At 39.2% G+C, this 23,713-nt stretch overlaps 1 protein-coding gene and 1 non-coding gene across 3 annotated transcripts in view; both read left to right on the top strand.

Annotated features, from left to right (window-relative positions):
• The first annotated feature begins 1,120 nt into the window (after positions 1–1,120).
• The window catches only part of ADGB (androglobin), a 161,608-nt gene continuing 139,015 nt past the window's right edge, over positions 1,121–23,713 (top strand). For both annotated transcript variants that reach the window (XM_043592553.1, XM_043592554.1), the window contains exon 1: positions 1,121–1,241. In XM_043592553.1, the coding sequence (XP_043448488.1) occupies positions 1,168–1,241 (74 nt within the window). In that variant the 5' untranslated portion in view covers positions 1,121–1,167. The remainder of the gene's footprint in view (positions 1,242–23,713) is intronic.
• On the top strand, positions 4,081–4,165 carry TRNAP-UGG. Its single transcript has one exon. It is a non-coding gene; the product is annotated as a tRNA-Pro (tRNA).

Below are 23,713 nucleotides of genomic sequence, written 5' to 3' on the forward strand. Positions count from 1 at the left end.
AAAAATAGTTAATTATTTCTAGGCTCATGGGAGAGCCCAGAGAGTGATCGGGGTTCTAAACCTCAGGTCTGTGCACGGTCAAATTTCTCTATGGTGAAATTGCATCGGGCCTGCACAATATTTTGCTTCGTTATAAGTTTTCAAGTGTTTCCAGTCTAGGCATTTTCCAACTTCATTTATTCACATTATCTGCCCACTCTTTGATGGCATTTGGGCTGTCATCTCTGGAACAGGGGCTCCTATATGCTGTGCTTTCATCGTGTGCTAAACATTTTACACACATATTTATTTTCAAGACGGAATTGTGAGTTAGATGTTAGCATCTCCTGATTGCAAATGAGTAAATTGAGGCTCACAAGGAAGAACTTGCCAAGGCAGGATGACTAATAAATACCGCCAGGGACTGGCTGAGCATTAGGCTTGAGTCTTAATAGGTCTTGTTTTTCTTGGATCTGTTTCTTCTGTCTCCAGCGCCTTCTCAAGTGAGTGTATCAAGGGCCACTGGATTCTATGACTTGAATGTTTTCTTTCACACGAACAACAGGGACACTGGACTTTTTCGTCACAGACTTCATTCATTATTAGCTAAACTTGAGCGACTAGGGTGCCCTGATCTTGCCTTCCTTGCAGGGATCTCCCCCGCACTGCCCTGTATTCATTTCTGGACCCGCCCTTTTCAAGCCATTAACAAATTCAGTTCGTCCATAATGTCTCCTTAGTTATAATTGAAAGAACTTGTTCAGCGGGGAGAAGACCTGGAGAGAGGCGACATCGCATAATAATCCATCTTCAAACAACTGAAAATCCAAGAGAGAATAGTGTGCATGGCTCTGAAGAGTACAGCCAGGTAGAAAGGACCTGATACGGCTGCAATTTTTCAGAGCTGCCCATCAATCCTAGCGTCAAATCCAGTCCCTCCGAGTTCCTCCCCGGACACCCAACTGCTAGGTTCCCACCTGGATTTGGAGACCTGAACTCACCGCCTCAGCGGCCCCACCCGCGGCCGCAGAGTCGCTGTGGAGGAGCCTGGGATCTGCCCCCGCCCGGCAGCAGACGCTTGGCCGCCGTCTCCTGGCAACAGCAGACGCGGAGCCCGGCCGGCAGAGGCCGGCTGCTCGCTCCGAGCTCAGTCCGCGCAGGGTCCTGGGGCCTGAGTCCGCCTCTGCCATGGCCTCCAAACAAGCCAAAAAGAGAGAAGTGCATCGTATCAATTCGGCGCACGGATCGGATAAATCTAAAGAGTAAGGGACCTTTGCCTGCCCATCCCGCCCCTGGCCTAACCTCTTGGCCTGACCCCTCCTCCCCGGGCTGCTTCCCTGCAGCAGGCTCTGCCAGGGCGGGAGTGGGGCTGGCCTGCTCACTGCTTCTCTATCCTCGCTGGGAACCCCATGCCTGTCTTGATCCGTCCCCTTCCCAGAGCCCCTGGTTTCCCTGACTCAGCTGCCCAGCTGCACTTCTGGTTTCCATCCGTGAACCCCCCTCTCTACCCGCCCCTCCTCACTTCCTTCATAGGCCACCCTGGCTCTTAGAAGGGTTGCAGCTGCCTTAAGGAAGAGGCATAGCTCAAAGGCTGTCCAGTTATGGTCATGTCTGGCCCCAGTAATGACAGACAGAGACAGAGATAGAGAGACAGAAAGAGAACTTTGACCTTAATGCTTAATGGTGATTCCCTATTTTGTATCTGCCTCAGTAGGACAAGTAAAGGCCTTTAATCAGATGCCATCAGATGTAAAATGGTTTTAAAAAGTTAAAACTATATCAATATGTAGTTCACGTTACTAATATAACTCCTCTTCCGCACTCATTCCCATGTTCCTGATTCCCTAGTCCCCAGTTCTATCTTTGCTCGTAAGGCTTCCAACTACCTGGCAGATAACCCATTCATTTTATTAACTTAAATTTCAGGTACTATATTACATACACAAGTGATTTTAACAAGATCGCTCTCCTGCTAAATACCAATGTAGGTCAGGTCATTTCAACATTTACTAAAGGTACAAGGCCTACGAGGTCCTATAAGATCAGGCTCTTATTACATTTCTAACTTTACCACCTCCTTGTTCACATACTAGTCTCCTCTCCACTCCCTGGAATACCCCTGTGCTGTTCCTACCTCGGGGCCTTTGCACTTGCTATTTCTGCTGCTTGAAAGCACTTCCCCCAGGTTTTTGTATGGTTTTCTCCCTCATCTCCTTTAAGTGTGTACCTAAATGTCATTTTCTCATGTCAGCTTCTTTGGCCAACTGTTTTAAAATCACAACACCCATTTTCCTGCTAAAACCAAAAACCAAAACAAGCAAACAAAACAAACAAACAAACAAACAAAGCCCTCCATATTTTCCTTTCCTGCTTTATTTTTCTTAAAATTGTTGTTCATTTAAAATATTACATATTTTACTTTTTAAAAATTATGTTTATTTTTATGTCTTCCGGATAGATGTAAGTTCCATGACGGTAGAGCTTTGTCTTTTTCTATTTGATACGCTGTTGACTCCTTAGTACCTAAAGTGATTCCTGGATCATAGGTAGCAGACACTCAAAAATGCTTATTTAATGAATGAATGACAGTGATTAAATAAGAGGTTATGAAAGGGTTGCAAAAGAATTATTGAATATATTAAAAAAAACCCTAGTCAATGATGGTTATAATTAATGCATGTTGAAGGCTTATAACTCTTAAGGAGTTTGGGGGAAAATCTTTGACTTTAACGAGTTTATATCCTGGGAGAGATGAGATTGTTAAGGAAAAAAATAAAATGATCAAACGAGATACCATAAAGCACAGTACAGGGCCTGGTCCTATGATGGGTGTGTCACATGAGAGAGATAAGGTGCTTACTGATAAGATGCTAACTCTCTCCTCTCCAGCACTTCCCATTTCTTTTTGAGATGATAATGTTATTTCTAACATGTTAATTTTTCCAGAAAACATCTGAGTTGAATTATGTCAATAAAACTGAACATGTATATTTGTGAAAATAGAAGAGCAAAGGCAAATAGGTACACAAAATCTAGGCTTTGCCAGAAACTATGTATTGAGGATTAAACATCAAACCATTAGATTTTACTGTAGCATTATGTGACAGAAGGTGAAGTTTGTTATAAATCAAGTCGGCCCTCCAAGTTTAACTGAAAATCCAATCATAGCTACCAGGCTTAGTCGTCATTAAAAGATAAGGTACCACCCAGCATGGGGCCTAGAGATCGAAGTCTGTCAAGGCTCCAGTGTAATTGTCGTTTGAAATGTGCTGGGGGCATTTATACTAAGTTTTACATATTATTTTACCACAACTTGCAGTTACACAGCCAATAGTTGCAACCAACTCTACTGTGGTGCTAGATCTGGAAATGAGAGAAAAGGTCTGCAGAGCCTTGCAAATACCAATCACCAGCCTACCTCTTTTATTCCCTAAAATTATGTGTCATAATGGGGACACGTCTGGCTTTTGCCTAGCATGCTGGCTAGTACTGAGCATTACCACTTGTTGATTAAATGAGCTCATAGGTTAGGGACCTAGCTTGATTTCCATCCCGTCTGGGTTGGATTAAAGCCTGGTTCTCCCTCCCTTTCTAATCTGATCTGCTGTTGGCAAAGTGCAAAAAATGAGATGTTACAACTGAGAAAGCAGAGGCATCTATGTCCAGCTCTGACCAAATTCAGAAGTAAATGTGACTTTGAGTCATTAATACAAGTTATGCCAGAGAGCTGAATTGTCAGTCTTGACATTAGGTGAACTTATTATCATTTGCTCTGTTTCCCTGTATCAGGAAGAATGGCATCTCTGTTACATGGTTCATTCTGACACTAATTTTTTTTGTGACATTGGGCATGTCATTTTTCTATTCTGACATTCAGTGTTTTTCTTATTTAAATGAAGAACCATCTAATTAAAATTGCTCCCAATGCACTCTGTCCTTCCTTCTCTGCTTTATTTTTCCCTCCAGCAACAAACTTACATGACTTCATCAGATTTTTTAAAAACTCCAGTGTCTCCGTAATGAGTGAGGGATTTTGTTAGTTAAGCATTTCAAACTTTGATTTAATTTATGGTTTCTAATAGAAGTTGTCTTTTTAGGGGTGCCTGGGTGGCTCAGTCGGTTGAGCGTCTGACTTGGGCTCAGGTCATGATCTCATGGTTCGTGGGTTCAAGCCCCGCGTTGGGCTCTGTGCTGACAGCTCAGAGTCTGGAGCCTGCTTAGGATTCTGTGTCTCCCTCTCTTTCTGCCCCTCCCCTGCTCATGCTCTGTCTGTCTCTGTCTCTCAACAATAAATGTTAAAAAAAAAAAAAGAAGATATCTTTTTTAAATTCCATCTTCAGGAAAAATCGTTGCCGTAGCAAATGTCACAAGTTGCAGCTCTCCTTATCAAATAGCTAATGATAAATAGAAAGTATGAACCAATCTAACCAATTTGAAAACCAACTGGCATTGTAAAGACGCTTTCATTGTTAGACGCTATGAGAAAGATATGTAGTGACACCAAGTCAAAAATTTGTACTAAATATAAGCCTTTGGTAGGTCATGGATAACTTAAAAGAGAGAAAAGGAAGCATGAATTTTAAGTATTCATAGTTATTAGAAATGTTCAAGCTTATACTTTTTAACACTAAATTCTTTGGAACTTTAATGGACAGTATGAGAAAGGGAAATAATTGAGTGTTTATGGTCAACAAAATTTTGTTTCACTTCCAACAGCACAAACCAAGTCAAATGAACAGACAACCTCTTAAACTAACAAAAATTATGCCATCTTGTAGATTCTTAGTGATGATGAAATATCATTAAACCTCTTTCCAAAACAGAATGAGATGTATTTCATAATGCCCGAGTTAATGTATCCTTAGTGCCCTAAGTGCATATCTAAATTTTGTAGACTTCTCAAAAAAGATCACCACATCAGCCTATGTGAAAATTTGAAAACGGGACTATTAGAAAAGCCCAATTGTGATGGGTATTATGAAAGCAACATAAAATAGAAGATACATATCTTACTGAGGATTAAATTAAGTGGGTTCTTGGTTACCAGAGGTTCACGAGGGAGAGCTGGTTAAATGAAAACATGCATATGTTCCTCCACCTTCAGAGATCAGGAAAGAAATTCCTCACCAGAGAGTGGAAAGCTTCCCTCTGGCCCCATGTCCAGTCGTCACAGCTCCACAGAGAAAGGCAGAAGTAAAAAGACCAGGAGAGGAGGAAACAAACCAGGGCTCACACTGAGTTTTGGGATTTCCCCAGGTGACCTCTGTGGACCCCAACAACTAAAGTCAATTAACAAATTTGAAAGGTCAGCTCCTGTGACAGATGCTTCCCTAGGGGGAAGCTTGTTCTTTATGTTCGTTTCTGAACTGTTCAATGAGCACTGCTCATGCCCAAGTCACCGGTAGGTCTGGGAGGACAAGGAGTTGTGAAACATGGTATCTTCTCTCCAGGGTTATGTAATCGGGGAGCACAAAAAAAGCCCTTAAGATTCATACAGAAGTAACTAAGAAGCATATGGTGATGCCACACTGGTCAGGAGGTACTTGTTAGAAATCATGGAAGGAGTCATATGTTGGCTTGGGGTTAGATTAGAGACATCGTGAGATTCCTAAAATGAGGGCTCTATGAGGCAGAGGAGAGGAAGATCATTTCCAACTAGAGCTGGTCTGTCCTCACTCCTCTAACAGCCAATGCCCAAATCAGAAGGCACAGGTTAGCGAGATGGTCAGTGCAGCCAACAGGAACGTTTAGGTCCCAGAAAGCCATCCGGATGGCTGGTATAGACAGTCTGTGTATGAATGGACTGGCACATAAGGCACCCAGAATGAATATGCAGCAGAATGAGAGGGACAGACCAAGGGGTTTAAACTATATTAAGGGATTGAAACTATGAGGGAAAACATAGATATTTTTCTATATTAAAATGATGCTTTGTGAGGAATAATTCAACAATCGTCTGCATGGACTTTATGCTGGATTAAGAGTCATAGCAAGAAATAAGTGGTGGTCTAAGATGATGGAGAATGCCTAATTTGGGGAACTCTTGATGGTAGTGAGGAACATTTTTAAAGGGGGAGTGGATGGGTGCAGAGCTTAGCTATAAGGTGATTGAAGTCAAAGACTACAAAACCCAAATTTCTGATCTTCTATTGCCATGGTAATATTTGTTGTGATGTCCAGCTATGACACCACTCTGTCTGAAAAGACAAGGGGACAAAAAAGTGTAAATAAAATGCAGTGACAAATTTCTAAAGGCCTTGTCTGGTCTATCTTGCATTCTCTCAGGCCTGGCACAATGCATGTTTAATAAATGTGTGTATGATTTAACTGAGTTGAACCGGAAACCTGATGTGGCAGCTTGGCCATAAAACCCTCTGAGTCAGAACCAGAGAAAGACTTCGAGAGCCAGAGGGGAGGAGGCTTGTCAGTCATCCCCAGAATGCAGGGCGACACTTGGCATAGGTTAGGACACTACATAAATATCCGTTGCATAGCTTTAAATATAATATCTCAGCCCAAAGTCCTGCTTCATGAGGATAGAAGTATCACGTTCATCTTGGTCGGGTCTGCCATCAATTCTCCCTTTAAAATAAACCTCATCTAAGCACTTTTTAAATAATTTATTCAGATTTGACATGGCTTAAGAATCATCTCTAACAGTGAAATCTTTTTTTTTTTTTTTTTTAAACACCCAATTTTTAGTTTGTTTAGTTTTGGAGAAGAAATAGTTCCCTCTAAAGTTGACTCAGTAACATTACTAAGGAAGTAGAAGTTACCTTAAAAAGATTTAAATTTATAAACTCCTATAGAATTTGTACTTTATTGTTACCTAAAAACATAATCAAATGTGTACTTTGAAACTAGTAATGTTGTTGCCAGTGCTTCTCAGATGAGCAAACTAATATTGCCTCCATCAAAAGTGATTATTTAAAAGTAGTTTAATGGACTTTAACATTTCCTTGACATTTCCAGGTCACAGCTTATTTAATTCAAGGGATTAAATAATTTACAAACTGATTATACTACTTAATGTGAGATAAAATGACTAAAACCTGTATCTAAGACAGATTTGTATAATTTGATATAATATGTGGAATGTGAAAGATTGGATAGAAATATTACTAATATTTCTCACTTTCATCCCAACAAAGAACATACGCATATGTTGTCATAAAAAGTATCCAACTAGGTGTTTTGAAGCTGTACTAACAATCCTCCAGGGATAGGTCCAGGCTGATTAATTACAAGTTCTGGGGCTATAACTCTGTTGAGTTATATGGCTGAATTAACACAAGCCACATGTTTAAAGTAAACAACTTTTATTTTGAATGGTTATTTTGTTTGTTTTTGCTGGTGGCAATATGAATGTGATGGTCCAAATATTTTGTGATTATTTTTATTCCGTCTTTCTGATACGATGAATATTAGACTTACATATATTACTTCCGTTGAAGTTCTTAAAAACCCAGTGTGCCCTTTCTGCCCTCATTTCTTCACCTCTCAGTATTCACTCCAGGCTCTGTGGTTTCCATCCACAGCCTCCATGGAGACTCTCAGAGGCCGGGTCAGCTCAGAGCTTCTCTGTTCTCTACATCTTCAGACTTTTCTACAGTGTTTGTTTCTGAGTAGAACTGCAAACTGGGGTATGCAGAAGAGCTACCTACTGAATCTGAGGGAAGGAGAGGTACCCAGCGTAGTTATAAATTAGTGAGAGTGTGTCTACAGCTCATCAAACCTTGTAGAATCAGAGGCAAAAGGAGTGGAAGCAGGAAGAACTCTGGACTTTTGTGCCTGTGTTAGTCTGGGTCAGAAACACAGTGAGAGTTTAACCAGGTAAGGTCAAAGTCAAAGGTGAAGTCTGTACCGCATGCAGTCCCAAGAGGGCCCATTCTGCATACTATTATAATGAATTGGAAATTAGAGACAAAGCCTCACGTTTGTGCCACCTTGGGTCAAAGTCCAGTAGGAATTTAGGACTGGTTTCCACCATAGACAGAGAATGAGGTTATGAGGATAGCAGCTGGAGTTGTAGTTAAAAAAAAGTCAGTTGGAACCTGTGCACGTACAAGCCTATGGGTCCTGCATACCTGTTGTTTCTTCAGTGGATTTTGCTTAAAGTCATTGTAGACACTGTTTCATGTATTTGACCACCATGTTTTATGTTTGTGCTTTATAAATACCAGCTTTGCGGCTGGAGGGTAGGGTGTCAGATCCTGGCACATGGGAAGCTTAAGATCCCAGTGGCCTGCGTACTTGGGCTTTTGAGTGAGAAACTTCTTGTTCTACTCTCCCAGTTCCTCCTGTCCCTCCAGAGGGTTCAGCTGCCTAACAGGGGAGCATGTGTCACTACAGCTGAATCTCACCTTTCTTGCCCTCTCCTAGAGGCCTCCTTTCTCTCCGGCCTACCCGTCTTGTTTTCTTTCTTCTACCCCCCAAATTAAGTCATTCTGGAATGGTCTTACTTCCCTCTCCTCTCATTGCCTCTCTTATCTCTCCTTTGATCATCTAAAACAGTCATTCCTGATCCAAGTCAACTAAATTAGCATCAGTGCTACTTACTGTGTAATCGAGCTCAAGTTCAAGTGGACAAATCTGCTTGGATGTGCTCTACTATTCCAAGTTAAATATATCCACAATGGAGGTCATGTTTTTTTTTTTTTTTTTTTTTTTTTTGTTTGTTTTCTCCCAAGTGTACATATTTCCCATGTCTTTCATTTTAAAGAATCTTGTTACCATCCTCGCTGACACTCTGATTCCACGGTTCAGTCGTACTTGACTTTTCCCTCCTCTTTGCCCATTGCGTCTAGGTGGTCTCTACGTTCTTTTGATTTTACCTTCAAATTTCTTCTCTAGCCTGGCTTAGCCTCCATTTTCTTCCTTGTCATTTTCTAGTTTGGGCTTTTAATAACTCCAGGTGGAACCACTGAAAAGGCATTCTAATTTCCTTGTCCTTCAGTCTAATTTCCAATCTTTTTTATATGCAATACTGTTAGTAATCTTAACACCCTATTCCACCAGTAGGTTGTTCCTGCTTTGAAAAAAAAAAGAGAAAAAAAGAAAGAAAGAGAGAGAGAGAAAGAAAGAAAGAAAGAAAGCTAGAAAGAAAGAAAGAAAGAAAAGGAAAGAAAAAAAGGAAAGAAAGAAAGAAGAAAGAAGGGAGAAAGTAAAAGAGAGATTGAGACAGAGAGCAAGCAAGCTGGTTGATAGGGCCACAACCAGCTTCAACTCCCTCCTATTTTCTGTTACCAACCAAATACTAACATACTATTTACATTTTCCCACTTTTCGGTCTCTGTGCCTCTCCCCATTCTCTTTTCTCTGCTTACAGTTGCTTTCACCCTACCCTATAATTCTATGCATGTCTTAAGACCTGCTTTTCCTCGCAGCCATCACTGATTTGCTAACTTGGAAGCCACTATCCCCTCTTCTGTGCTGATGAAGCACTGAGTTTTTAACTTTTCTTGAGCTCTTTCCGCTTTTGCCTTTGCAGTTCCCTTACTGTGTGTATTTATTCTCACTACTTTTAAGTTATTTGAGAATAAAACCGAGTCTTACTGATCTTCATATTCACTCAAGCACAATGTATTGAAAAAAAGAGATAAATGTTGAACTTTTACAATTAAGTGCCCAATTAAATAATTTGAACGAAACCAAGGGAATAAAAGGTCAACACGACAACCTGGCTTTATTTTTAATTTAAACTTTTTTTAAGATTGCAGTTTATTTCCTTACCTATTGGATACTTCTGAAGATCGCGGCTGGCTCAGAATGCCCCAACGCAAATTAAGTCGATTGTGCAATTCCGTTCATGTTCTAATTCCTTCAGGATACTTACTGACACTACTTCAGAAGGCATGCTGATTGCACGTTGCACAAATAAACTGCCTCCCACTATGAATAAAATCATGTCTTTACACTGAACAGCGTGCTTGAAGAAAACAATGGCAAAATTCCAGACCCTCATTTTATTGAAGTTTTAATCCCTACAGTGAAAATAAAATCATTAAAGCACGTATAGGACTGTGTGGATGTAAATCAGGTTCTGATTTTTTTTTTTTTCTCAAAAGTCTCTAATGACTTTGTATCAGCTAAAGTTTTCTTTGAAGGTTTTCAACTCTTATACATTTTCTACTGTATTATATAATCTTAATCGATGTAAGAATTTTTAAAAACCATTTTGTCATCTTTGCAAGGTATGTAATTAATGTGTTTTTAAGTTTTAAAAGGTTATTTTATTCATGTTCTATTAAAAATTGGATTGTAAAATACAATTCAATACAATTATTTATCTATCATTATTTATATTGTTTTGACTTCTTCCCATTTCCAAACTATGGAGGGCATTTAATTTACCAGGAATAGGTATACATGAAAGACAGAAATGTAGACGAAATATGTTTTACTGCATACGACTCAGTAATCAAATATATCATAAAATGTGGATTTAATTTTACTGTGTATTATGACTCTAGGAACATATAACATTGCTATCATAGTATGTTGTTTGGAGTTTCCTTAAGTTGCCTCTTATTACTCCCAGTCTTGGTTTTTTTTTTTTCTTCTTTCTTTTTAAAAGTAGGTTTACTGATATAAATCTGATATGCAGTAAATCACAGATATTTAAAGGATATGTTCTGATAAGCTCTGAAGTGCATGTACACATGTGAAAATGTCAACATGATTAAGATAATGAACAGGTCTACCATTCAAGAAGGTTTCTGTGATTTATTGGTGATCCCTACCTTCTGTCCCTTCCTGACTACAGTCTCCAGGCAACCACTATTCTGTGTTCTGTCACTATAGATTAGTTTTCATTTTCTAGAGTTTTATGTAAATGGAATCATAAACTATGTATCTTTTTTTGTGTGACTTCTTTCACTCATTATAATTATTTTGATATTCTTCCGTGTTGTTGCTAGCAGTTGGTGTAGAATTGGTATTATTTTTCCCTTGAATATGTAGTAGAGTTCACCAGTGAAACCATTGGGGCCTGAAGTTTTCTTCGCTGGGCAAGTTTTTAATGATAAATTCACTTTTTTAAATAGACACATGGATATTCAGTATGTCCAACTCAATCTATCTGTTCTTTAGTGAGTATTCTTAGTTTATATCCTTCAAGGAATTGATCCATTTCATCTAGGTTATCGACTATATAAGCAGAGTTGTTTGTAATATTTCTTTATTATCTTTTTTTATTTTAGAGACAGAGTGGGGGGGGGGAAGGAGAGAGAAAGAGAGAGAGAGAGAGAGAGAGAGAGAGAGAGAGAGAGGATCCTAAGCAGTTTCCACACTCAGCATGGAGCCCAGTGCAGGCCTCTATCCTAGAACTCTGGGATCATGACCTGAGCCAAAATCAAGAGTTGGGTGCTCAACTGACTGAACCACTCAGTTACCCCATTTGTTATCCTTTTAATATCTAGAATCTGTAGTGATGACCCCACATTAGCTTCTGATATTGGTTGTTTGTGTCTTCTCTCTTATATTCCTGATCAGTCTGACTAGAGTTTGATTAATTTTGATGATCTCAAAAACTGGATTTTGGGTTCATTGATGTTTCTCTATAATTTTTCTGTTTTTTGTTTTTGTTGATTTGATCTAATCTTAACTTCCTCATTTGATTTACTTTATAATTTTCTAGTTTAAGGTAGAAACTGAATATATTGTTTTGAGACTTGTATTCTTTCCTAATACAGATATTTTTTCTATAAAATTTCCTTTATGTATTGCTTTAGTGGCATCCTGTAAATCATAATATGTTTTTTTTCATTTTCATTCAACTCAAATACTGCCTAACTTCCTTTTTGATTTCTTCTTTAACATATTGGTTAATCATAATTGTTTTGCTTAGATTCTAAATATCTTTGAATTTTTCAGATTTTTTTCTTAGTGATTTCTAGTATAACTCCATTGGTCAGAGAAGATACTTTTTATAACTTGAATTATTTAAAATGTTTTTAATCTTTATTTATTTTTGAGAGAGAGAGACAGAGACAGAGACAGAGCATGAGCAGGGAAGGGGCAGAGAGAGAGGGAGACACAGAATGTGAAGCAGGCTCTAGTCTCTGAACTGTTAGCACGGAGCCTGATGTGGGGCTTGAAGTCACGAACCATGAAATCATGACCTGAGCTGAAATCAGACACTGAACCAACCGAGCCACCCAGGCGCCCCATAACTTGGATTATTTTAAATTTGCTGAGACATCCTATGTCTCAGATTATGGTCTATTTGGATAAATATAATGTATATTCTCGAAAAGGATGTACATTCTGTTGTGATGAAATGTTCTCTAGCTGCCTTGGTCTCCCCCAAACTCTCATCTGCCCCTCTACTCAAGGAATCTGCTGAGAGATGCCTGGATTACCTCTGTCTGCACTGCAGTCCAAACTTCTCTCACAATCATAAGCTAAGGCAACGAGAGGGTTCCCCTCATGTGCTGCCCATGTTTTCAGAATCACCATCCCTCATCACTTGATGACTGTCCTGAAAATCAGTTTCATATGTTTTGCTCAGGTGTTTGGTTGTCTGAGGTGGAAGGATAAATCCAGTCCCTGTTATTTTAATTGACGTGAACATAATATCACTTAGGTTTATTACTTAAATTTTACATTTGATGTCTAAATATTAAGATGGGACGTGTTAAAGCAGCATTTACACATATATAGCCACAAGTCACATATTGTAAGTATGGATATAATTCTTTCCTTAAAACTGAAATCCCAGATTATATGTAATTGCCCTGTATATCATCTTCTACAAGATTGTTTTTTGTTGTAGTAGAGACATCTCATTATAAGAATTTTAACTAAAAGAATGCAACTTACATACGTGATAAGGACGATCTTAAATCACATCTTCATAATTATCATCACCGTGCTCCCTTTTGGGTTGTATTGCAACTTCACTCTTCCTCAAGCTTCCTATTTTAAACCGATGGTCCATTCTGGGTAAACGTTAAATAATATATATCTAATAATAAAATGTTCATCTCTGTGCAATGGGCCAAGTCAACACTATCTAGAAAACAAAGTCCAAGCTCATCAGCAAGGCCCTCGGTGGGGAGCTGCCTGCCTGCTGACCTAGCGTTTCTCTCCAACCTAATTTCCCCACTGCTTTTTACTCATGCTCATGCAGTGCTGAAAAGCTCCTAGTTCTCTGCACCCACTCGGTTGCTTGTGTCCTTCTCTTTCCTTGCTGATGCCCTTTCTGCTTTTACCACCTGGAAAATTTCTCGTTGCCTTTCAAAACAGCTCAGATGCTATTTATCGCAGGACGTTTTTTCTAATTGCCTCACGTGAGGCACAATGCCCCCCTCTTTGCCATCTGTGAATACTTCCATCTCTGCGTCTACCACATTATATTGAGATAATCTGTTTACCTGTTTGAATTCCAAAATAAACTCAAGAGCAGAGATATATATATATTTTACGGGTCTGTAACCCTATCATCTAGCACAGTGCTTGTCACAGTACAGGTGTTCAATAAATGTTAGTTAAAAATAAGTGAACTGTCAGTTGATTGAGATTCCTTTCTCATTCTGAAACGGTATTCTTCTAAAATGTTTTAGTCTCCAGACAGATCTTTGTTAAACCAATTTGATCTTCGTGAAAATAATTCTGCATTCTCAGTTTCTTGTCTACCTATGGCACAGCTTACAGTGAGTTGTTCCCTAATGTAAGGGCCACTCTTTCTGTTCCTTCTCAGTTTGGGACTTTTGAAGTTTGTTTCTTGATGTATCCTTGCAAGGGACTGAATGTTTGTGTACTCTGAAATTTGTATATGGAAACCCTAATCCAAATGTGATGGTGTTGAATATGGGGCATTTGAGAGGTAATGAGGTCATGAGGGTGACGCTCTCATGAATGGGATTCGTGTCTTTTAGCTCTTTCCACCATGTGACGACACAATGAGGACACAGTGAGGACACAGTGCAAGCCAGAGGACAGCTCTTCTCAGACCCTGACCATGCTGGCACCTTGATGTTAGACTTCTGGCCTCCAGAACTATTGAGGAATACATTTCCATTGTTTATAAGCCACACGGTCTATGGTAGTCTGTTACAGCATCCCAAGCTGACTAAGGCAATCCTTATTTTCTTAAATACATTTATCTCCAAATACTTACCTACAAAGTCTACAGTTGCTCAGCATTATTCCTGAAGAAAAACCAGGCACACCAGTGTCCAGCAGAATTCCCTTTTTTTGTTCTCTCATTTATTTTTGAGAGTTTTTAAAAATACAAAGCTACTGCTATCATTATGTGTTAGTAGGAAATACGTTTCAGAATTCTACCAAAATGTATTGACTTGTTTGTTTGCCATTAGTACTTGTAGCCCCCAGTTTCAATCTGGGTTCATTTCCCGTTTTCCTGAGATAAATCCTTCAGGAGATATTTTTGTAGGAATCTATTCTGGTAAACTCATAATTTTAAATGTTTTTATTTAATTTTAGAGAAATGTTTCTGCTTCACTTTTAAATAAGAGTGTAATTGGATCTTAATTCCAAGATTGGCAGTTATTTTCCCTCAGCTTTAAAGATATCACTTCATTGCTTTACAGTGTCTGTTATTGCTGTCAATTTGATTGTTTTTATATTAAGGTAACTTGTCATTTTTTAATGTAGATAGACTTTCACTTTCATCAGTTACCTACAATTTAAGTCGAATTATCTGGATGCAGATTTCCATTCCCTGACCTCCCATTTATCCTTTATTATTCCCTGATGTACTTTTTCCCATCTGAGGACATGTCTTCCATCAATTCTGAACATTTTTCAGCAGTCAAATCTTCTAATATTTCTCTCCACCCCCATTTTAACTATTTATCTGCCTGAGTCTTCTATTAGGCATACACTGGAGGTTTTTTTCTTTTTAAAAATTTTTAATGTTTTCATTATTTATTTATATCGAGAGAGAGAGGGAGAGAGCATGCACGCGTGAGTAGGGGAAGGGCAGAGAGAGGGGGGGAAAGAGAATCCCAAGCAGGCTCTGTGCTGTCTGCCTGGAGCCCTATGCCAGCTCAGTCCCATGAACCATAAGATTGTGACCTGAGGCAAAATCAAGAGGTGGAAACTCAACCAACTGAGCCACCCAGGCGCCCCTGGAGTTTTTCAATCTATCCACCTGTTCAGTTCACTGTTTCTATCTCTTTATCTATCTATGCAAACACTGGATTTTTTAAACATTTTTATTTAAATTTCAGTTAGTTAGCATACAGTCTCATGTTAGTTTCAGGTGTACAATATAGTGATCCAACACTTCCATACATCACCCGGTACTCATCACAAGTGAACTCTTTAATCCCTATCACCTATTTCACCCATACACCCACCCACCTCCCTTCTGGTAGCCATCAGTTTGTTCTCTCTAGTTAAGAATCTGTTTCACAGTACCTGGGTGGCTCAGGTGGTTAAGCATCCAATGTCAACTCAGGTCATGGTCTCACAGTTTGTGGTTTGAGCCCCACATCAGGCTCTGTGCTAACAGCTTGGAGTCTGGAGCCTGCTTCAGAGTCTGTGTCTCCCTCTCTCTCTCTCTCTCTCTGCCCCTCCCCAACTTGTGCTCTGTCCCTCTCTCAAAAAGAAATAAACAAAAAACAATAAAATCATTTTTTTAATTAACAAAAAGAGTCTGTTTCACAAAACAGATGAACATAGGGGAGGGGAAGAAAAAATGAGATAAAAGCAGAGAGGAGACGAACCATAAGAGACTCTTAAATATGGAGAACAAACTGAGGGTTGCCGGTGGGGTGTTGGGTAGAGGGATGGGAGAAATGCGTGATGGGCATTAAGGAGGGCACTTGTTGGATGAGCACTGGGTGTTACGTGTAAGTGATGAATCACTAAATTCTACTCCTGAAATCATTATTACACTATATTTTAACTAACTTGGATTTAAATTTTAAAAAAAAATTTCAAAAAGAGTGTGTTTCAGGGGTACCTGTGTGGCTCAGTCAGTTAAGCATCTGACTTTGGCTCAGGTCATGATCTCATGGTTTGTGAGTTTGAGTCCCACATCAGGCTCTCTACTGTTAGCATGGAACCCTCTTGAAATCCTCTGTCCCCCATCTTCTCTGCCTCTCCCCCACTTATTCTCTCTCTCTCTCTCAAAAATAAATAAATATTTTTAAAAGGGGTCTGTTTCAAACACTTGATTAAAAAAATTACCTTCTTTTATTTTAACTTGTTTTATTTTTTAAAATTTACATCCAAATTTGTTAGCATATAGTGCACCAATGATTTCAGGAGCAGATTCCTTAATGCCCCTTCCCCATTTAGCCCATCCCCCCTCCCACAACCCCTCCAGTAACCCTCAGTTTGTTCTCCATATTTATGAATCTCTTCTGTTTTATCCCCCTCCCTGTTTTTTTATTATTTTTATTTTCCTTCCATTATGTTCATCTATTTTGTCTCTTAAAGTCCTCATATAAGTGAAGACATATGATTTTTGTCTTTCTCTGACTAATTTCACTTAGCATAATACCCTCCAGTTCCATCCACGTGGTTGCAAATGGCAAGATTTCATTCTTTTTGATTGCCGAATAATACTCCACTGTATATATACCACATCTTCTTTATCCATTTATCCATTGATGGACATTTGGGCTCTTTCCATACTTTGGCTATTGTTGATAGTGCTGCTATAAACATGGTGGTGCATGAGTCCCTTCGAAACAGCACACCTGTATGCCGTGGATAAATGCCTACTAGGGTAGTTCTATTTTTAATTTTTTGAGGAACCTCCATACTGTTTTCCAGAGTGGCTGCACCAGCTTGCTTGCCACCAACAATGCAAAGGAGATCCTCTTTCTCTGCATCCTCGCCAACATCTGTTGTTGCCTGAGTTGTTAATGTTAGCCATTCTGACAGGTGTGAGGTAGTATCTCATTGTGGTTTTGATTTGTATTTCCCTGATGATGAGTGATGTGGAGCATTTTTTCATGTGTCAGTTGGCCATCTGGTTGTCTTCTTTGGAGAAGTGTCTATTCATGTCTTGTGTCCATCTCTTCACTAGATTATTTGTTTTTGGGGTGTTGAGTTCGCTAAGTTCTTTATAGATTTTGGATACCAGCCCTTTATCTGATATGTCATTTGCAAATATCTTCTCCCATTCTGTCAGTTGCCTTTTAGTTTTGTTGATTGTTTCCTTCGCTGTGCAAAAGCTTTTTATTTTGATAAGGTCCCAGTAGTTCATTTTTGCTTTTGTTTTCCTTGCCTCCAGAGACGTGTTGAGTAAGAAGTTGCTGTGGCCAAGATCAAAGAGGTTTTTGCCTGCTTTCTCCTCGAGGATTTTGATGGCTTCCTGTCTTATATTTAGGTCTTTCATCCATTTTGAGTTTATTTTTGTGTCTGGTGTAAGAAAGTGGTCCAGGTTCATTCTTCTGTGTGTCGTGGTCCGGTTTCCCCAGCACCATTTCTGGAGAAACTGTCTTTATTCCATTGGATATTCTTTCCATTTTTGTCAAAGATTAGTTGGCCATACGTTTGTGGGTCCATTTCTGAGTTCTCTATTCTGTTCCATTGATCTGAGTGTCTGTTCTTGTGCCATTACCATACTGTCTTGATGGTTACAGCTTTGTAATATAGGTTGAAGTCTGGTATTGTGATGCCTCCTGCTTTGGTTTTCTTTTTCAAGATGCTTTGGCTATTCAGGGTCTCTTCTGGTTCCATACAAATTTTAGGATTGTTTGTTCTAGCTCTGTGAAGAATGCTGGTGTTATTTTGATAGGGATTGCATTGAATATGCAGATTGCTTTAGGTAATATGAACATTTTAACAATATTTGTTCTTCCTATCCAGGAGCATGGAATCGTTTTCCTTTTTGTGTGTGTGTGTGTCTTCTTCAATTTCTTTCATAAGCCTTCTATAGTTTTCAGTGTATAGATTTTTCACCTCTTTGGGTGAAATATGCCATTTATTTCTTTGTGTTGTCTGATTGCAGAGGCTAAGACTTCCAATATTATGCTGAATAACAGTGGCTAGAGTGGACATCCCTGTCTTGTTCCTGACCTTGGGGGAAAAGCTCTCAGTTTTTCCACATTGAGGATGATATTAGCATTGGGTCGTTCATATGTGGCTTTTGTGATCTCAAGGTGTGCTCCTTCTATCCCTACTTTCTTGAGGGTTTTTATCAAGAAAGGATGCTGTGTTTTGTCAGATGCTTTCTCTGCATCTATTGAAAGGATCATATGTTTCTTGTCCTTTCTTTTATTGACGTGATGAATCACGTTAATTGTTTTGCGGATATTGAACCAGCCCTGCATCCCAGGTATAAATCCCGCTTGATCGTGGTGAATAATATTTTTAATGTATTGTTGGATCCAGTTGGCTAATGTCTTGTTGAGGACTTTTGCATCCATGTTCATCAGGGAAATTAGTCTATAGTTCTCCTTTTTAGGGGGGATCTCTGGTTTTGGAATCAAGGTAATGCTGGCTTCATAGAAAGAACTTGGAACTTTTCCTTCCATTTCTATGTTTTGGAACAGCTTCAAGAGAATAGGTGTTAACTCTTCCTTAAATGTTTGGTAGAATTCTCCTGGAAAGCCATCTGGCCCTAGGCTCTTGTTTTATGGCAGATTTTTGATTAGTAATTCGATTTCTTTACTGGTTATGGGTCTGTTCAAATTCTCTATTTCTTCCTCTTTCAGTTTTGGTAGGGTATATGTTTCGAGGAATTTGTCCATTTCTTCCAGATTGGTCATTTTATTGGCATATAATTGCTCATAATATTCTCTTATTATTGTTTTTATTTCTGCTGTGTTGGTTGTGGTCTCTCCTCTTTCATTCTTGATTTTATTTATTTGGGTCCTTTCCTTTTTCTTCTTGATCAAACTGGCTAGTGGTTTATCAATTTTATTAATTCTTTCAAAGAACCAGCTTCTGGTTTCATTGATCTGTTCTACTGTTTTTGTTTGTTTGTTTTTTGTTTTTGTTTTTGTTTCAATAGCATTAATTTCTTCTCTAATCTTTATTATTTCCTGTCTTCTGCAGGTTTTGAGTTTTATTTGCTGTTCTTTTTCCAGCTCCTTAAGGCATAAGTTTAGGTTGTGTATCTGAGATGTTTCTTCCTTCTTTAGGAAGGCCTGGATTGGTATATACTTTTCTCTAATGACCACCTTTGCTGTTTCCCAGAGGTTTTGGGTTGTGGTGTTATCATTTTCATTGACTTCCATATACTTTTTAATTTGCTCTTTAACTTCTTGGTTAGCCCATTCATTCTTTAGTAGGATGTTCTTCAGTCTCCAAGTATTTTCTACCTTTCCAAATTATTTCTTGTGGTTGACTTGGAGTTTCATAGCGTTGTGGTCTGAAAATATGCACAGTATGATCTCGATCTTTTTGTACTTACTTAGGGCTGATTTGTGTCCCAGGATATGGTCTATTCTGGAGAACGTTCCATGTGCACTGGAGAAGAATGTATATTCTGCTTCTTTAGGATGAAATGTTCTGAATATATCTGTTAAGTCCATCTAGTCCAGTGTGTCATTCAAAGCCATTGTTTCCTTGTTGATTTTTTGATTAGATGATCTGTCCATTGCTGTGAGTGGAGTGAAGTCTCTTACTATTATGGTATTACTATCAGTGAGTTTCTTTATGCTTGTGATTAATTAATATATTTGGGTGCTTCCACAATTGGCACATAGTTTACAATTGTTAGGTCTTCTTGGTGGATAGACCCCTTGATTATGATATAACACCCTTCTGCATATCTTGATAGTCTTTATTTTAAAGTCTAGATTGTCTGATATACGTATGGCTACTCCGGCTTTCTTTTGTTGACCATTAGCATGATAGATGGCTCTCCATCTCCTTATTTTCAATCTGAAGGTGTTTTTAGGTCTAAAGTGGGTAAACAGCATATAGAAGGATCTTGTTTTCTTATCCATTCTGTTACCCTATGTCTTTTGATTGGAGCATTGACTCCATTGACGTTTAGAGTGAGTACTGAAAGATATGAATTTATTGCCATTATGTTGCTTGTAGAGTTGGATTTTCTGGTGGTGTTCTCTTGTCCTTTCTAATCTTTGTTGCTTTTGGTATTTATTTATTTATTTATTTATTTATTTATTTATTTATATTTTCATCTTTTTTCCCCTTAGAGAGTCCCCCTTAAAATTTCTTGCAGGGCTGGTTTAGTGGTCACAAACTCCTTTAATTTTTGTTTGTCTGGGAAACTTTTTATTTCTCCTTCTATTTTGAAAGGCTGGGTAGAGAATTCATGGCTGCATATTTTTCTGATTCAGCACATTGAACATATCCTTCCACTCCTTTCTGGCCTGCCAAATTTCTGTGTATAGGTCTGCTGCAAACCTGATCTGTCTTCCCTTGTAGGTTAGGGACTTTTTTCCCCTTGCTGCTTTCATGATTCTCTTCTTGCCTGAGTATTTTGTGAATTTGACTATGATATGCCTTGTTGATGGTCGGTTTTTGTTGAATCTAATGGGGGTCCTCTGTGCTTCCTGGATTTTGATGTCTGTGTCTTTCCCCAGGTTAGGAAAGTTTTCTGCCATGATTTGCTCACATAACCCTTCTACCCTTATTTCTCTCTCTTCCTCTTCTGGGACCCCTATGATTCTGATGTTCCTTTTTAAAATAAACTTTTTTTTTAACGTTTATTTTTATTTTTATTTAAAAATTTTTTTTTAATGTTTATTTATTTTTGAGACAGAGAGAGACAGAGCATGAACGGGGGAGGGGCAGAGAGAGAGAGAGACACAGAATCGGAAGTGTGCTCCAGGCTCTAAGCCATCAGCCCAGAGCCCGATGCGGGGCTCAAACCCATGGACTGTGAGATCGTGACCTGAGCTGAAGTTGGACGCTCAACCGACTGAGCCACCCAGGCGCCCCTATTTTTATTTTTGAGACAGAGAGAGACAGAGCGTGAACGGGGGAAGGTCAAAGAGAGGGAGACACAGAATCTGAAACAGGCTCCAGGCTCTGAGCTGTCAGCACAGAGCCTGACGCGGGGCTCAAACCCACGGACCGCGAAATCATGACCTGAGCCGAAGTTGGCCGCTTAACCGACTGAGCCACTCAGGCACCCCATGATGTTCCTTTTTAATGAGTCACTGATTTCTCTAATTCTTAAATCATGTCCTTTTGCCTTAATCTCCCTCTTTTTTTCTGCTTCATTATTCTCTATAAGTTTGTCCTCTATATCGCTGATTCTCTGTTCTGCCTCGTCCATCCTTGCCACCACTGCATCCATCCGTGATTGCAGCTCAGTTATAGCATTATTAATTTCATTCTGACTAGTTTTTACTTCTTTTATCTCTGCAGAAAGGGATTCTAATCTATTTTCGACTCCGGCTAGTATTATTATCGTGATTCTAAATTCTGGTTCAGACATCTTGCTTGTATCTGTGTTGGTTAAATCCCTGGCTGTTGTTTCTTCGTGCTCTTTCTTTTGGGGTTAATTCCTTCATTTTGTCATTTTGAAGGGAGAAAAGGAATTAATGAGGTAGAAAAATTAAAATAAAAAATTAAAATTAAAAAATATTAAAATTAAAAAATTAAAAACACACAGACACACACACACAAATCTAATAACTGTGCTAGATCCTAGGTTTGTTCTGGTCTGGGTGTTGAAAGTGGTTTGGCAGATTAGAGAAAAAAAAGGGAGAAAAAAAGGAAATCATTTGAGAATTTGAAAAAATGAATGCACTGAAGTAGACTAAAATGAGATGATGGGAGTAAAATAGAATTTGAAAAAATGTACACAAAAGTAAAGAATATAGTAGGAAAAAATAAAGAAAAATATTTTTAATAAAAATTGAAAATAAAAATGAATTTTTTTCTCTTTCTCTATTCAAGAAAAAGAAAAGAAAGAAAAAAGAAAAAAGATATCATTTGAAAATTTGAAAGGGTGAATACACTGTAGTAGACTAAAATAAAGTGATGGAAGTAAAATAGAATTTGAAAAAAATTACATAAAAGCAAAAAATATGTTAAAAAATTAAAGAAAAATATTTTTAATAGAAATTGAAAGTAAAAATGAAGTTCTTCACTTTCTGCATTCAAGAAAAAGAAAAGAAATGAAAAAGAGAAAAAAAGAAAACAAGGAAGTCGTTTGAACATTTGAAAAAGTGAATACACTGAAGTAGACTAAAATAGAATGATGGAAGTAAGATAGAATTTGAAAAAAAAATACACAAAAGTAAGAAATAGAGTAAAAAAATTAAAGAAAAATATTTTTAAGAAAAATTGAAAATAAAAATGAATTTTTTTCTCTTTCTTGTATTCAAGAAAAAGTATAGTGTAAAAGAGAGGAAAAAAAGAAAGAAAATTGAATAGAGGGACCTGCTAATAGATGGAAATAGCACTGAAATGACTTCGTTTTTCCCCTAGAAGTCAGACTATGAAGCGCTTTATAGTCCATAAACTAAGTAGGCGGTGAAACTTGTGTTCTTGAAGAGCAAGTTTGGCCCAGTTGGGTGAGCTCAGTGTAACGGCTCTGTTCTCCACTAGATGGCGCTGCTAGCCTACTGGGGTGGATTGTTGCATAGGTGCATCTATGCGTGCATGGGGGCAGGGAAAATGGCGTCACCCGGTCTCCAGTGTGGGAACTCTGTTCTCTCCGATCAGCAATCGCGCACCTGTCCTCTGTCTTCAGCTTTTGTCCACTCCCCGCTTTTTCACTGTCCGTGACCAAGCCCCAGGCAGTACCTCTCTCCCGAGTTTTGTCTCAGATGCGGCTGTTTTCCCCTGCCCCTTACTTCGAAGGACTGCGGCTTTGACCCGTCCCGCCCTCTGTGGGAGGATCTCACCGAGCAATGGCCGGAATGCCGGATGCACCCAGGAACGCCTGCTGGATCCTGCTACTGCCGGTGCCCCGAGACTGTGGCCAGGTGCCAGCCCGCCCCAGAAAAAGTTCTCAAGATAGTGTAGCAGCAGCTTTTCAGGGATCGTGGAAAATCACAACACACATCTGGCACCAGGCTTCACCCTTAATGACCTTGTTCCAGCACCAGCGAATGTGGCCGCCTTCTGGGGTCTGCTGGGACCAGGTGGCTTCAACAGTCTCCACCAAATGTGCTTCCAGCAGTGGAGCCGCTTTTCTATGTGTGGCCTGAGAACCTCCCGGACCCCACTTTGTTCCTGGGGATTCGCCCTTCCCACCAGAGCACCGCCAGGTATAGAGCTGCGGAGTTGTAGACTTTGCGCTTCCCTTGTTTACAGTCTTAATGGAATTTAAACCCTCTCCTTTTCTCTCTTTTTAGTTTAGGCCCTGTGGCTGTTTCCAGTTTTCCACTTGCTCTCCAGCTGCTTTTGGGGAGGGGTGCTTTTCCCGTATTCTAACCCCCCCCCCCCCCCCCCCGCCCCGTCCTTTCTCCTCCTGCAAAGGCGGTTCCCTGCCCGCCACTGGCTTCTCTCCTCCCAAGTTCACCTCTCTGTGCCACATACCTGCCGAATTCTGTGGTTCAGGTTATGCAGATTGTTGTGTTAATCCTCCAATCAGTTTTCTAGGTGTGTATGATGGTTTAGTGTTGGTCTGGCTGTATTTCATGGACATGAGACACAAAAAACTTCCATGCTGTTCTGCCATCTTGGCTCCTCCAAAAAAAAACTACCTTCTAAATCACTAGTCTTCTCCTTTCTTTGGCTTTATTTAGTCTATTCTTTCAACAGCTGAAGTTGTCACTGCTAAAATTTTCCAGTATCTCTGTTCACATTGATCTTCTTTGTCATATGTTTGCTTAATACCTTTTTGCACTCATTGCAAAGCAGAACTTTCCCTCCT

The sequence above is a fragment of the Prionailurus bengalensis genome, chromosome B2 (assembly GCF_016509475.1).
Source record: "Prionailurus bengalensis isolate Pbe53 chromosome B2, Fcat_Pben_1.1_paternal_pri, whole genome shotgun sequence".
NCBI lineage: Eukaryota > Metazoa > Chordata > Mammalia > Carnivora > Felidae > Prionailurus > Prionailurus bengalensis.